The sequence below is a fragment of the Emydura macquarii genome, unplaced genomic scaffold, assembly GCF_026122565.2.
Source record: "Emydura macquarii macquarii isolate MOO-44397 ecotype Brisbane River unplaced genomic scaffold, CSIRO-AGI_Emac_v2 contig_3517, whole genome shotgun sequence".
NCBI lineage: Eukaryota > Metazoa > Chordata > Testudines > Chelidae > Emydura > Emydura macquarii.
The window spans coordinates 10,629,608-10,646,414 of NW_027133654.1; the positions used below are offsets into that span (position 1 = coordinate 10,629,608).

The 16,807-nt window shown below is 37.8% G+C and overlaps 1 protein-coding gene across 16 annotated transcripts in view; it reads right to left on the reverse strand.

Annotated features, from left to right (window-relative positions):
- The window catches only part of AFDN (afadin, adherens junction formation factor), a 213,548-nt gene that overhangs the window by 75,500 nt on the left and 121,241 nt on the right, over positions 1-16,807 (reverse strand). For all 16 annotated transcript variants that reach the window (XM_067535945.1, XM_067535932.1, XM_067535930.1 and 13 more), the window contains 5 exons: positions 15,250-15,512; positions 11,766-11,835; positions 9,437-9,555; positions 1,288-1,349; positions 128-333 (listed from right to left, as the gene is read on the reverse strand). In XM_067535945.1, coding sequence (XP_067392046.1) covers positions 128-333; positions 1,288-1,349; positions 9,437-9,555; positions 11,766-11,835; positions 15,250-15,512 — 720 coding nt within the window. The remainder of the gene's footprint in view (positions 1-127; positions 334-1,287; positions 1,350-9,436; positions 9,556-11,765; positions 11,836-15,249; positions 15,513-16,807) is intronic.

Below are 16,807 nucleotides of genomic sequence, written 5' to 3' on the forward strand. Positions count from 1 at the left end.
CCCTAGCAGGGAAAGGGAAGGGAAGAAAAAAAAAAAAAAAAAAAAAAAAAGACTTTTCTGCAGAAATTTTAGTTACAGTCTGCAATGTATATATTTTCCTCTGACTTGTCTGCACATCAAAACTCACCTGTATAACTCCTTCCATCATGCTCACCATCTTGTTGACAATTGCAATGACTTTGTGAGTACGCTCAGTAGGACTGATGTCAGGTCTGTACTGGTTTGACAATACATACCGACATGTCATGTACAAAACATAAGTGGGTGATAATTTAAAATGAACTGTCGAGCTGTTGGTATAATTAATAATGGCAGATAAGAAGGCATCTTCAGCTGTGGAAACACAAAAAAAAAAGTCACCCAAGGATGGGAAGAATAAAATAAAACTTCATACTTCAATGAAATAAGGTGGGTTTCTATTGTTTTGTGTTTGTTTTATTTAGCTCATATGTTCCTAATTGTCTAAATTATGTACTGCAACTACTGAGATAGGACAATAAAGCATCAGGATATATGCTAGGAGACTTTATGAATGAGGAAATGGCTCTACATTATTTCCCATTTATGTACCAAGTCAACTGCTCCAGGGACAGTACTGTTTATTAAAAAAAAAAAAAAAAAAAAAAATTCCTTTTCACTCTGCCCCTCCAAAAGCTCTTTTATAGTACATTTTAGCCAGAACAGTTTCTCTTGCTCACCAAATGTCCTAGTTACAGCTTTCTAATAATGGTAGGTTTCAGACAATCACTGGCCTGAACTTTTCTTATACAATTGATAGAAGTTTTAAAAAATCCATAACAATGTGGCACAGCCCAGAGTCTATAATTTTTTTTTTGACAGTAAAAAAACCTATCATCATCTTCGCAAAAGTTTTAATTGATACTCTTTATGGAATATAAACTGAACTAACCATCTAACCAAGATCTAGTTTATTAACAACTTACTAGCCAGTATATGGAGAACTTTTATTAAAAGTCTCCATCTGATATATCTTTTCAGATAACTAATTCTAAATTAATTAATTTTGGAGACAAGGGATTCCAATGTGGTTGCAAGAAAATACACATGGGCCCATTTAGTACTTGAATCATTTTTCTCTCCTCTCCACCAAGCCAGTCATACTGGTAAAATAAACTTATTTTTTAAAGTAATTTCCAAATTTTATTGATAAGTTTCCTTTTGAGTTTTCGAAGTGATTGACTAACCAAAAAGTTAACTTTTTTTTACTCTAATATTATATTTACTATTTTATTTTAAATGGTAGTCAAAGCTTTGTGGAATACTCACAACTTTCCTTGAATTCGATGCTTGCAGGTAGTATCAGTTCTGGCCCAACCACATCCTGAGGTCTAAAGGAAGAGGGTAGATATTAAAAAAAACAATTCACATAGATAAAGTTAATTCAACTGTCAAATGATGTGGAATTCTCCACAAGGCTTTGTTTTTGAATCTCTAATACAAAGTTTTCCAAAAACTTGTACACTACAAATATACTTTGCTTTTATATTCAACTGTTTTAGATTCACTCCTGAGTTGTCCTTGCTTGCAAGAAAACAGATCACTGTAAAACTGAATGGTGGAGTATATTATTAATGAATGTCCTCCTTTGCACTGTATGCCATAACGTTCAAGTCAGCCTGCCATCTGCCATTGACATGACTCAAATTTCACAATTAAAAATACCTCAGGGATACATGGGGGAAAAAGTAATCAAATTCAGCCTAAAGAGCCAGCCTACTTGTAAAGATTTACTATACGAGCTATTATGAAGCAACTACACTAGCTATTTCAGAAGCAGCTTGGGACTCCATTTCCTATTTCTAAGAGTGATGAAACAAGTTCCCCTTAATCTTCATCTAATTTAAATTACAGTGCTTTCCTGCAAAGTGACTCTAAAGTTGGCATTATGGGGTTCAGTGTTCACTGCCTTAATGATTTCTTTATTGTCTATGTCATGTTCACAATTAAACGTTTTTGCCCTCCCTCAACTGTCAGCCTTACAAATGTAGCCTAGGATCTGAAAGTCACTAGGTACTTTTCTACTCATGCATCATAATAAAAAATGTTCTCTCATGCTGTCAGTGACAACTATGTAACCCTTTAGCCTCTGATGGTTCACACAGATTTAACTGTTTGGAGCTCAGTAAACGCTTCTGTTAATGATGCACAAGATAGGAGAGAATCCAGTTCACATGGTCATACGTGTGATGACTCTGCAGGGCTAACAGAAGTAAAGAATAGCAAGCTACTAAAGCAAACAAACAGATGGAATTATGCATGCATATTGGAAACAAATCCATTGGGTAAGACAAGATGACATTTTTACATAGTCACTTTTCAAAGAAGAACCACATTTTATTATTGACTTTAAGAGACAGAATCGATGCTGGCAGGTCTACAGTTAGATAGACTAGCTACAACTTGCTTTGAGAACACATGAACAATCCTTCTACTTTTCTACATTAAAATATTTTGCCAGTTCGCTAAAGTAGACACACATGATTTCATGCCCTCTATTTAATGTTTTATCATGAGGTTGCTCAACAAAGTCATTTCAACTTTAAGATAGTTACAGGACAAGGCTAAGACAGATTTGCAGACAGAGGTAGGCAGTACATATAGAAATATTTAAGTTCCGTTAAATTTTGAATCAAATCAGCATAACCATGATACCTATATAAAGGACTTTTAATGGTGTTTAAGACTCTACCTCCCCCCATCATTCACAATCTGTTAAAACATGACACTAAAATGTCTGACTAATCTCCCCCTTTCACATTATGAAATATATGGCTATATTTCAATTACTGTTAAGACAGACAGGTTCAGGAAATATCAGTAGTCCAGGTTCAAGGAAGAAGAAAGGGGCTGGCCACCAAGGAGCTGGGGAGAAAGGAAATCAGAGAAGTGCTATGGAAGTTCTTAGCCACCAGAGGCAAAAGGTCACAGCGGCATTGTACATAGCTGGAGATAGACAAGGATAGGCAGGCTTTAGCCACCAGAGTGAAGAGGACAGGAGGAATTCCATATAGCTAGAAGTTTCCTTTTGATACTAGGTCCTCAACATGGAAATTGTGGAAGATATATCACAAGATCAAGCTAGTCCAAGAGAATGAAGAGATGTACAGGACACATCTATAGATTGCAGTGTGGCCCAACCTGTAAGAAAAAAGTCAAGCTTGTCCACTAAGTGTTTTCCAATCACTCAAGGAAGACAGATGATCCTTGCTGGCGATTCAATACTCAGAAGAATCTAAAGAACATTTTGCAAGGGCTACATGGACAACAGGACAGTGTGCTGCCTTCCTAGAGCCAAGACATGACATATTACTAAGACTGGATGGGCTTCTGAAGTCGATGGGCAAGGATCCATTGGCCATGATCCATATCGGCACGAATGACACAGCATGACAAGATATCTCACAGATCATGGATGAGTTCAGGGAAATTGGAAGTGTGCTGAAGAAGAATGTCCAAACAATCTTCACTGAGATCCTTCCTATCACACGAGTGAAGAAAGACAGAAGGCAGCTGATTCTGAAAGTTAACCACTGGCTAGGTAAAGTGGGATAGGGTGGAGAGTTTTGGTTTTTGTGGAACATTGGTCCACCTTCTATGGGGATAGGAGACTGTATACTTAGGATGGATCCCTTGCAGAACGGCCTCCACCTCAGTAGAAGGGGAACCAATATCTTCAGAGACAGGTTGGCTAGAGTAGTCAGGAAGGTATTCAACTATTAACAAAAGGAGAGGGTAAAAAAAAAAAAGAGGGAAGAAATGAGCATTCATTAAGCATAGAAATCGAGATGTTGAGAACAAAATTAGTCAAGGAACCAAAGAACATGGAGAAAAAATTCATGAATTGTCTACACACCAATGCTAGGTGTCTGGGTAACAAACAAGAGGAACTGGAACTGCTCATTTAGAAGCATAAATTCAGTATAGTTGGTATTACTGAAACCTGGCAGGATGATTTGCATGACTGGAATGTTATAATCAATGGTTAAAACCTATTTAGGAAGGAACAAGTGGGCAAAAGGGGAGAGGGAGTGGCACTGTCAAAAATGTCATGACCTGTTATCAATTCAGTCATAACTTGGAAAAAAATGATCTTGAATGCTTATGGATCAATGTCCTAACAGATAAAGCATAAGATGGGGTACTAGATGGCATCTGTAACAGACCACCAAATCACACCAGGCAACATGTGTAGGAAAGAAAGCTGCGGAATCATGAGGGACTTCAATTAGAGTGACATATGCTGGAGATCTTATGTTGCCAGTACTAAAACATCCTTGGAATTTCTAAATATTACAGAAGACAACTTCCTAACTCGAAAAGTGTTGCCGCCAACACAGAGGAATTCTATATTAGACCTCATTTTGACAGAAAAAGAGGAACTGATCACAGAACTAACAATTAATGATAACTTAGGTACACGTGACCAAGACTTGATCACATTTTTAACATGCAAACAAAATCAAGTCCAGACCACGGATATATACACTTGGCCCTTTTAAAGCACCATTTTTACAAAGATTTTCAATAAGTCTTGGAACATCAAATGGGTGTGTTTCTAGTGAGGTCCTTTCTTGGCCCTATTCTATTTAATGGTTTTATTAATTACCTGGAAGAAAACAAAACCATCATCATCATCAGGTTGGCAGATGACACAAAAATTGGGGGAGTGGTTAATAATGAAGAGGACAGGTCACTAACAGAGAGTTATCTGAATCACATGGTAAACTGGGTGCAAGGAAACAACATGCATTTTAATATGGCAAAATGTAAATGTATTCATTTAGAAACAAAGAATGCAGGTCATCCTTACAGAATGGGGGACTCTATCCTGAACAGCAGTGACTCTGAAAAAGATTTGAGGGTCACTGTGGATAACCATCTGAACATAAGATCCCAGTGCAATGTTCTGGCCAAAAGAGCTAATGCAATCTTGGATGCATAAATAAGGGAAGCTTCAGTAGGGAGATTATGTTACCTCTGTATTTGGCACTGCTGTTGACTGGTACTGGAATACTGCATCTAGTTCTGGTGTCCACACTTCAAGAAGGATGTTGATAAGTTGGAGAGATTCTGAGAAGGGCTACAAGAATGATTAAAGGAGCAGAAAGCCTGCCTTACAGTGATAGACTCAAGGAGCTCAATCTACTTAGCTTAACAAAGAGAAAGTTGTGACTTGATTACAGTCTATAAGTACCAACATGGTGAACAAATATTTGATAATGGCTCTTCAGTCTAGCAGAGAAAGGTATAATATGATCCAATGACAGCATATTGAAGACAGTTTCAGACTGGAAATAAGATGTAATTTTTTTTAAACAATGGAGTAATTAATCATTGGAACAACTTACCAAGGGTAGTGGTAGATTCTCCATCATTGACAATTTCTAACTCAAGATTAGATTTTTTTTTTTAAAGATATGCTCTAGGAATTATTTTGGGGAAGTACTATTATCTGTGTTATACATAAGGTCAGACTAGATGATCACAATGGTCCATTCTGGCCTCAAAATCTATGAAAGACAGCATTTGACTGAGACAAACAGTTTTCTATTACATATTTGTTTTCTGTGAGGTGGTAGTACACATTACATATAGAATTGAACCACTTTAATCTATAAGCTATATTATCCCCATCACAGAGAAATTAACCACTAACAATATCATTTCCCTACAAATGCTCATTAACAAACCTGTAAAAACAGGAGACAATATCTGCCCATTTCATGGGGTTAAAAAAAAGCTTATGACTCAATATGTCACCAACAATCTTTAATTGCTAAAGATGGAACTAGAGGGAAGACATAGGATCTAATTAATTCTATGGACCATTCCATCAAATGCAGGATAAAAAAACAAACAATATGCAAATCAGTCTTCAAGTAAGGAAGGAGAATACAACGGGAATGTAACTACGTGCCAAACTTCAACCCATATAGCAACGGCCTACCAGCTTTACTGGAAAAATCCTCAAAACCTAGGACCTCCTGCTATACAACCAATAAAATGCCTGCTTTATGCTGCTGATCTTCTCATGTCATCACCTACTTAAGATGGTTTCAAGGGCAATTAACACCTGCTAGAAATCTACTGCACTGCATAGCACTATGGGTCAATCTTAAAAAAAGAAAGGCTATTTCAGAAAAAGCCCCAAAATAAGGAAAACTGAGTAAAATTTTCTTACAAAGACAAAGGAATTGACCACAAACTTAAATTATACATATTTTGGCCTCATACTAAATGAGTCTGAGCATCAGACTGGCTGTCAAAGCATCATGAGGAAAATTGTGTGCCTTCTACACTATGAAGAAGCCACTGGAGATATACAACTCTCCAATAAAAAACAGTATTAAAACTTTACCATCATAACTCAAACTTTATAATTAAAACTCCCTATATATGGGAGTTAAACCTGGGGCAATCCCAACAGAAACTCTACTTCCACAGGTGTGTAAACAAACACTCCATATGCACTGCCTGCAGAGCACAGCTGTATTGATACGTCCTGCAAATCAATATACAGAAAAAACTTCCAATACAACCTCACCCAAAGTAGTAAATTGTCGCTCCACTGCAAACACTAGAGAATCAAAAATTAAAATCCAAATGGAAGCACAATCTGTTCCCTTATAGCGTGATGCTGTGCACACATCTCTTTCCTTTTCCTCAGTGTCACACACAGGTTTTTCTCTTTTTGACTGCTTTACTGGAGTGGGTTTACAGCTTGGAAGGTCAAGAATACGACTCTGGAGAAGGCTGTATGGATATGCATTTCATTATACAATGCAATAGGACATGAGTGGACACCCTCATCTCTCTGAAAAGGAGAGACCTACACTTATTAAAACTTTTTGTAATGTTACAGTAAAATTTGATATCCCTTCAGATATACAAGTTGTCACATTGTCTCAGACTTTTCTAGCCCAGGGCTTGTGAAAAGCTGGGAAGGCAGATCCCTTAGCTAAGGTGGAAAACAGAGACTACTTTTGGGAGAACACTGGTACTAAGCGTTCCAGATGAGTTTAAAGTTAAAAGTTGAGTTTGGACAAGGTATTGATTGGTTGCCCAGAACCTTATGGAAGCCAACTAAGGAAGGAAAAAAATGTCATCTAAGTAAAAGACACCAATGCTTTCTTTCAGTGAGGCAGAGACCAAAAGAAGAAGTTTATTTGCAGTGAGTGGAAAATCATATTCTGGGCTTGGAAAAAAGATTTATCCAGATTGGCTAACAGACCAAGACAACACAATCCACCATCTATGCTCTCAGAAGGGGGTCCCTTCCAACCCTAATCTTCTATGATTCTAGGACAGTCACATCACTGAAAAGAAACTTAGAGAGACATCAACCGGAGTTATTTGAGACGTGTGATCCCTATCTGTACATCACCACAGGTGAACATGAGCTCCAGGTGCCTGATACCAAAAGATTTTTGCTAGCAGTATCCATTGGTCCCTGCCTGTGCCCTTTTTCTTGTGCTCTGAACCAAAGACAGAAAGCATGGTGTAGACCAACCATCTCTCCAGTTATCCTTCTGCCCAGCACAGCCCTAATATATAGCTCCGCAGAAGAGGGGAAGGAGAGCAGATAGTGGAATACAGATATGGACCACAGATCTCAGAGAACTCAAGTTATGGTACCAGTGGGTAGAAGACCAATGGCATAACATCCCTGATCCAAAAGTATCGGTGACTGAGTCCATGTAATTTGTAATGTTCTCCAAGGCAGTGTACCTAGCTCCTGATACTGGAAAATGGATGTGGATTCTGTCCCTTGGTAACACCAATGGTACCTATTTCAGGTGGGTCAAGGTCTTTGGTACTGATGACGACTCCTCTCCGCATTGCCAGCAAGCATATAGGAGGCATCCACTGTCTTCTTTTCCTCACCAGTACTTAGGATGATCCTGCCCCTGCAGCTAGTACCAATTTTGGGGCACTCCTGCCCTTCAAGGCTGGGAAACTAGTACTATGCTCCTTGTAAGCTCCTGACACTTTGGCCCCAGGGCACAGAGTCTCACCTGACTTCGAGGGTGCGAGGCAGGAGGTGCTCTTTTTGGATGAGGGCTTGAAAGAGGATTTCTCACAATTTCTTGTGAACATGTTTGCTCTTACCCCCTCATAATTTTCTTTGGAACAGTCTTTAGCCCTGGTCTGATTATCCCCAGAGCTGAAGATCACTGAGCTTGAAGAGATGCTTCTTGGTGCCTCTGCCTGATGCGTGCGTGCGATGGGCCGAAATCAGACTGAGGCCTCATTACATCTTCCATCAGGAATCTTCTATAACTGACCTGTACATGAGGACTTGATGGGTTCAGCTAGAAAAGGACTTGCAGATAGGATACGAACTTCCCCAGGGCAACAGAGGCATGTGTCATGTTTGTTGCTAATCAGGAGAGCCTGGCTGCAGGCCACACACATCTTGAGTTCTGGAATCCTGGACATACTAGGCACCCCACACACAGGTGGCTATGTCTGGGTAGGGGGGACTCCCCCCAAAGCTCCTAAGACTACAAAACTACTCTAACTGTAAAGTAGCTAAAAACAGGTTTCGTGAACTATTTACAACTAACTACACTTTTTGATGAATGCTAACTAATGCTGCAGACACTGAAGTGGTTCTGTCTCAGATCATGAGTGGTAGAAAGGAACTGGAGAGGTCGTCACTCCACATCACCCCTTCTATTTGGTGCTTGAGGAGGAAAAAGGTGCAGGCACAGACCAGTGAACACTGCTAGCAAGCATCTTCCGGTTTTAATTGCATGGAGTGCATATGCACCTCAAGTACTATATATATATAGGGATCATCACTAAAAGAACTTAAGAATAGGTTTTATGAAGATTCAGAGACAAACAGCATACTTTGATTATTTTATCAGGTTGTGATAAATGTTTTACAAATTAGAAAAGAATTAAATAAATAACTAGAGGCTGAAACTGCCTCTCCACAAGCTTTGCCAACTGCATTGCTACAAGGAATAAAAACAGCTTACAGCTGTGTTTTTCTGTCTGACTATCGGGCACATCAACCCACCCTTGACAAATGTGGAAGCCCAACCATTAGATGTCAAGAAATTAAAATACTCCATTAGATGTGTGTTTAAATTACCTCCACCCCCCACCCACAAATCAACAGCGGTCTAACAAATTCAGAAAATAGCAATTTCTCTGGAAAAACCAGATACACAAATTAAAGAAAAATTAAAACTAACAGAAAAATAAGATATTTTAATATTCTCTTAATTTCATCCTTTATCTTGGAAAGGATTAGGGTGGATCTCTTCACGAAACATTTCTTTTCCCAGGCAAAAACCAGGCACATACCTACTCTTGTAATAGAACTTGGTTGAAACCTCGCTTCATGTTTCAAGAAAAATGTCTGTTTATTAATATTAGAAATGATAGAATCTGTATTTCCTACCTGCCATCCTGTCTGCGATAATCTTGCTGATGTTCTACTCTGATCATTGGTTTCACCATTCCTCGTTCAGCTGTGCTGGATGCTGATGAAGTTCTGTCACCATCCAGTCTGTTGGTGCTCTAACTCAAACAGGAAGACAGATCTTTAATATGCATGCATTGGTCCAGCCAAGACTTATGTTCATCACTTGTTAAGTCAAGGCTGCCAGAAGGGGATAGGGAGCACAAAAGACTACAAAACAGAGGAGAGCAACGCAGCAGGTTCTCACCAAATTTTCAATAGCACACTAGCCATTCAAACATCAAAATAGCCAGCTAGAAACAAATTTTTAGCAAAGTACTGGCAGGAATTTTAAAGCCAACAAACTTAACATTAACTAAAAGCCAATAAAAGTGCTTATAATAATGCAAAGATTCTACAGATCCTTGCTTAAACAGCTTTAATATATAATAATTCTAAAACTAGGAATAACAGGCTGCCTTTCTCCAAAATGTTAGTTATTGAGATCATCTAAAACCTCAGTAATAAAATAAAATAAAAAGTTTTAAAAAACAGCCTGATTAAAAAGCCTTTTCCCTCTCAATTGCTCAGTGTTCATAATACTGACTTATGCTGTTATTTCACTAGTCTTCCAGTACTTAGTCCCCTACCTCAAGCTAAATGGGACCTGAATTTCTAATGTTTAAAAAAAGGGAACACTCCTATTTTTGAAAACTTTTGCTGTTCTTATTCATACATCATAAAGAAGCATAAAAGGGCACACAAATCAATTTTTTCCTTTTTATAGGTCAACTACAGTCAGTATTATGGGCATCCGTCTTACAGGCAGCTATACAATTCATTCTTCCCAACTTCATTTCATTATCTTTCTTGTGGTGATGTAAGGATAAGTACTGTGCAAGATCTAAAAAGCACAATTGTGCTGTACTTTCCTACTATATACATTGAAAAAATATCATGAAGTATAATATGTTAACCTCCAAGAAACCTTAAAGTGTCACGAATTGTATTTCTATAAAAAGCTTTCAATATTAATCTACATTTTTTCCACTGTTCAAGCAAGCAATTTAGTGCCTATGGAATAGACTTGCAAAGATTAGCCGTTTAAAGAAGCCCAGTTCGTCAAACTCATGGTTCAACATAAATGATCCTCTCATGCACTGTAAAAAGCACATCTCATCCAGTATGCAAATTAAAATATACCCAACTTCAATCTAATAAAATATTTAAATAGATATAATTAAGTACATTTTTGCTAGTATGTTTTGAAAGGATATTAGAGTATGTGATGTAGTAACGGCAGCACTTACATGTCTCTGAGCAGTTTTGGAACATTGTCTTAATTTACTTACATGTTTCTCTCAGATTCATTTTTTCAGTTTTCATATTGTAAGATGAAAGCATCCAACCAAGAGACATGAAACTATTGCCACTGACAGCCATAAGGCAAGGTGGCGGCAAGAGGAAATGTAATTTTTTTGGATAAACCATGGTCACGTTATATGGTACTGATACATAAAAGTTACTGACAGACTAAGATATTTAACAGAAATCTATCAGTCACTATTGCAGGAGCAATGCCACTAATGAATTACTGCCTTTCAGATTGCTGAAATAATTAAATCAGGTTCACAGAATTCAGCTGAAGTGTATGATACCACCACCAAGAAAGGCATTAACAGTTGTATCATTTTACTCAATCTCTTGGCATCAAGAAAATGTGACTCCTGATGCAAAATATATTATAAGAAACATCAGAGAAAGCCACCGGCACAAAAGGATTACCAGCTCATAAGATGTCAACAGCTTCTTTTGCAAAAGACAATATTTTTGTGCATGGAAAATTTGTGCATAGCAATTTTATTTAAGCCAAGTAAAGCTACCTTTAAAAACTTAAAATCCCATTTAGAATTTTTAAATCAGTTAGTCATTCAAATTTTACAGAAACACCCCCATATCTGTTGGCAATATTTATATGATAAATGTAGAATCATGATTAATTCATTTGCTCATGCACCTTTAACTGTGTAACCTGTCCTTTACCCAGTAAACCATTCCTTCCAGAACTTATGTTAATACTCCAAATCTCCGACATTTCAAAATATTGTTAAAAATTGATTTTTTTTTTTGGGGGGGGGAAGAAAAATGTTTTTTTCCCCATAAACAATAAGTATGCTGGATGCTATACAGACATAAAAAATAGTCACTCCCTGAAAAACTTACTTAGTACCACTCGAGAACCACACTCAGTTGGTGAGAATTAGGAACAAACTGGGAATATAAACTATGAATTTAATCCTTTTTGACCAGTCTAGTAGTAGTCTGATACCTTGCTTGCTGGTAATGCTGTTCCACTGTGAACATCTCCCTCCAAATCAAACGTCGTTTCCTGAACAATCCTGAGAAGATTAAGACCAAAAAAAAAAATCGCTAGTAACTTTCAACAAGAAATTACAAATACGTGGCATGAACAAGCGATAATACAGGATAACTAAGCAAACACACCGCAAACCAACAGCTTTGCCATGCCACTTTATTTTTAATATTTGCATTTAAAATACTGTATTTACAAAAGCGTGGCAGAATTCAATTTTTATTTTTTATAATTTTGATGTTTCAATATTAATGTTTATTTTTAAGCATTTGTTCTGTTTTTATTGATTTAAATTTTCACAGTTGTGCAAAATGGTGTTTTAAGCTTTTTTTTTTCTTTTTTTTTTAACAATTTATCATTTATTTAAATTTTCACAATTGTGGGAAACTATGGGGGGGGGATAAGAAAAATAATTTAATGACAGACATTGAAATTCAAGAAGTGAAAGCTTTATAACCATTAAAACAAAAATTGGATATTTTGACATGTGATGTTGACAAAGTAAATATCCTTAAACAGAACTCTAACAAGTTCTTAAGCAGCACTTTTCTTACTTTGCCAATCTGTAAATTTCAGTTATTGAAATATTTTTCCTTGGTTTGTGTGTGTATGGTGAAACTGATTTTTTACTGACATTTACAGATAAAAATCTACAACTTCCAAGTCTCTTTACATATATGAAGCAATGCAATATTTACAGATGATATTCCCCTACATTTACTGTACAAGGGCCTTACAAAGCTAAGTGCAAATAGGCAGAACACTATTAAGGCACTTAGAAAGTACCATTTTTATTACAACATATTAGTATAAGGGTTTGGTCCAGACTTCAATACAGAACTATCATTTAAATGAGGTGTGAATCAGAACACGTGCGATTCTCCTCTCATTTATGTCAAAGTAAACCATTTTTAATGATTTGATCCATCTCATTTTGATACCACCATCTCGGAGATTCCGCAATATAGTATACATTAGTGGTAGGAGCAGCCTACCATTGAGCAGCCTGCATTGAGCTTCTTCAGTCCCTGGTAGGTAGACTAATTTGAACAACGAACCTGAACACACATACATTTATTTTTAGTGAAGTGCAATCCTTTTTGCCTACTGATAGATAAAAAAGGCTACACGCTTAAAACACCTGTACATGATAGGGAACAGGTAAATTATCCTGGGTTTTGAGAACACCATTATAAAACATTAATTCTTCAATGAAGATATCATCCATAAACTAAGAAAGATCTGATTAGCACCTAAGACAGGGCCCTTCTTTGTATCGCCTTATCCTATTCCCTGACAACAAACTTCTCTAGTATGTGAAATTTGAAGCAATTAGACACTCCTACAAGCAATGGGAGTTTGCAGGATGACAAAACGAGGGAGTTTGAAACCAAATCCCAGAACAAGGTGAAAGTCAATGAAAATATAACCTTGTTTGTGTTTTTGGTACCCCCATTGCATACAAAGGTTTCTTTTGCAGCAGTATTACAACATCCACTCTATAAGGACAGACATTGGAGATTAATTGTAACAAACAATTTATATTTCTGAACCAGAGCACAGCTACCCAAGTCACAAAGAGAAGTCCTACTTTCTAATTACTGCAATAGCCCTGAGTCCTGTAGAGAAAAAAGCAGCATCTCAATTATAAAACTATCAATTTTACAGACTTGATCTGATATGAATTGAGAAAAAATAGGCATGGCAACAGATCTCAACTAAAACTTGAAGTGAGTATATCCTTTTTGCAAAAGAAACTACGAGTTTCAAATATTACAATAGACTGTTAATATCACTCAGATCATAATTTAAAATGATCATTAAACAGTAGTTTTTACCCGCGGGACAGAAATCTCCTTCCCTTTAAGTTCTCAGCCTTCTGTTTATTTAGCTGAATAATATATAATAGTTTTAACTGCATAAGTTAAACAAGGCATACAAGTTTTACAAAGGAGACATTTTCTCTTTGCTCTGTTAGGATTACATTTCTGAATGTTGGCCAAGGAGAGGAATTCCTTCTCCACATTCAATGAGCTGGGTCCATCTTTGGACCATTCTTTTTTTTTTTTTTTTTTTTTTTTAAAATGATAAAAATTCACAAGTATGGTACCATCCAAGTGTTGACAGATTGTATTTTGGGACCTTGAAAGGAATGTAACATCTATAATCTGTACTTTAAGAGTTCACCATGACTTCCTCTGATGGGGGGGAGGGGGGAGAGGGGGATATCACAAAAAAAAAAAAAAAAAGGACAGAAACCTGTTGACTGACTGATCCTGGACCAATGACTGAAGGATTAACCTTTCATCCATAAACAAGATCACAAAAAAGTAGCTTTCACAAAATTTTCTTTAACTTCTTATACCAAATGCACACATTTTAAACATCTCTCAAGATGTATTTTGAGTTTTAAACAAAAATTCAGAATAGGAAGAGGACTGTGGTAAAAAATATAGATATTAAAAATGAACTGGCAATTCAATGACAGCATAACAATACCTCCTTCTCACCCAATGTGTTTCACAATGGATAATTTCTTACAGAATCAATTTTTGTGCCTCAATTTCTTCCACCCACATCCTACTCTAGTAGTTTCCTTTCTACACATCAAACAAGACAGCAGATAATCAATATTTTACATCTTCCAAATAGCTCTATTTGGTTCTAATCTTGTGGTTCTCTGTATATTTCTAATACCAAAGAACATGAAACCCTGAGGCCATGCAATATTTGCCCATATATCTAATCTATGTTTTTATACTGCACCCATCAAAACATCTGAGCACAAACAATTTTGTATTGCTGGACCACACACACAGAGAAGTAACTGCTATGCATTTGAAAGACAGGGCCACAACGTAAAATATTGGGCTCCCTATTCTGACATCTCAAATAGAGTTTTGCAGTCATCCATTTCAGTTTCTGAGGGGGAATCTAGATATTTTAATAAAACTCTTGTTACACTGTATCTGGATTTTAAGGGGCAAACAGCAGAGATGCACCCAAAGTACACTGTTTTCTCATTTGCTTATTCACATCCAGCATAATAAAACTTCCAAAGTTACTGTCTAAGGAAAAAGACTAGCATGGGAAATGAGAGAACCAGACTCACTATATAAGGTTAGCAAATTCCTTATGGTCCTGGTGGTTGACTGAGCTGCCATGAAATGTGAGACAATTTTAATTATTTTTCTTTTTTCCATTTTGGACTGGTGAATTGGAGTCATAAGAAAAATATACCTGTATATTTAATAATGAAACAAACATATGCAAGTCCTAAAAACTTCACAAGGTGGCGATAAAGTATTATAGTTATTTCTACTATAAATTTAACTTAGAACAATTAGGAGTAGCTAATCAGCGCCTGATGGTTTTACATATAGTAAGTTATTTTCAAAGCTCTATTATTTCCCCCAAAAAATATGATTGGTGTACTCACCCAGTTTTGTGCCTTGGACCTTTGACCATGAGACCTGCATCTAGAGTTCTTTTAGGAATAGTGTGATCCTGACTAGGATCCACAAATTTAAATACATGAGAAGATCCAAACTGAACTTTCATGCCGCTTTGCAGCATCGTGGTTTCTGAAATACGCTGACCTTCCACATAAGTCTCAGCTTCAATGCTTCTTGGTGTAACAGTAACAACTCCATCCATATTGGTGAGGTCACAGTGATGAGGCTGAATTCCTGGACCAAACAACTGGAAATACAAATATTCAATAGTTCTAAAATTACCTAACTCTCAGGGACAGCGGGTATAATAGGCCAGGGGAGGCTAAGCCTCCATTGGTGCAGCTGCTGCCGACCTGCCACCGGACACCAGGGCCATGGTGGCCCCTCCTCTTCCCCTCATGGGCAGCAGGTAATGGAGGTTGGCGGGCCGGGCCCCAGCAAGTCTCAGTGCTCCTCTGGCCAGATGGGGCTCTGGGTTGCTCTAGGTGCCGCCAGACTGCCTCAGCTTGCCTCAGCTGAAAGGGGCAGGACAGGGGGCTAGCCTCCCCAAAAGGAGGGTTGCACGCACCGCCCATGCTAACTCTGCATCACTGCAGAAACAAAGCATAACTGTGAACTGCGAGTCACCCCAATTGCAGTATACCGATATAGTTTTACTTCTGCTTCTGAATTTTCAACAGAAATTTATCAATTAAAACGTCAGTAATTTAATCTTCATTTAAGATTTGCTCCAAGTAAAGACAACCATAAGTTTTGGCAGCATATTTTAGCTAAATATTTCTGCTCAAAATACACTTTGCACATTAACACATTGTTTTGCTATAAATATGCTGCCCATAATTATGTTACAAAGGGAATGAGGGGCCCAAGTCTGAGTTCTCGGTTACCACTGTGATCCACACAAAACTGCCACTTAGCTGCTGTCTAAACTCATAGGTTCCTTTGGTGCCTAAATTTTTGTTGTAGAAGTTTCTTAGGTGGCTAAAATTCTGCCTCTGGGCATGCACACAGCTGCCTGACACTTCAACCCCAGCACAATTCTCAACCAAGGGGAAGACAGGCACTGACCTACCTAGCTTGCCTGTGGAGTCTGATCTGGTAGGCAAGCTCTGAGCCTGCCTAAAAGACTCAGGTTCAATTCCCTCCTGTCTGATAAGAGATTTGAACATGGGTCTACCAACACCCTATGAGTGTCCTAGTCACTGGACTATAGAGTGATTCTCACTGTTTGTGGCCCAAATAGTATTTAATTAAAGTGGAATGGCTTCAGCAAGAGAGACAGAGAGGCCCACATCAGATTATCCCATAGGCCAGTGATTAGGCACTCACCTGAGATATGGGATATCCCTGCTCAAATGCCTTCCTATGAGGCAGAGGGGGGAATTGAAAAGGGGTCTCCCACATCCTGGTGAGTACCCTAACCACTGGGCTTAGGGAGGTCTCTCCCCCCACAGCCATTTGTGTGGAGTTAGCCTTACTTGCAAGAAACTACTTAATTGCCTAAGCTGCCTGACTCCTGGAGAGGGGTTCCCAGCTGTGGCT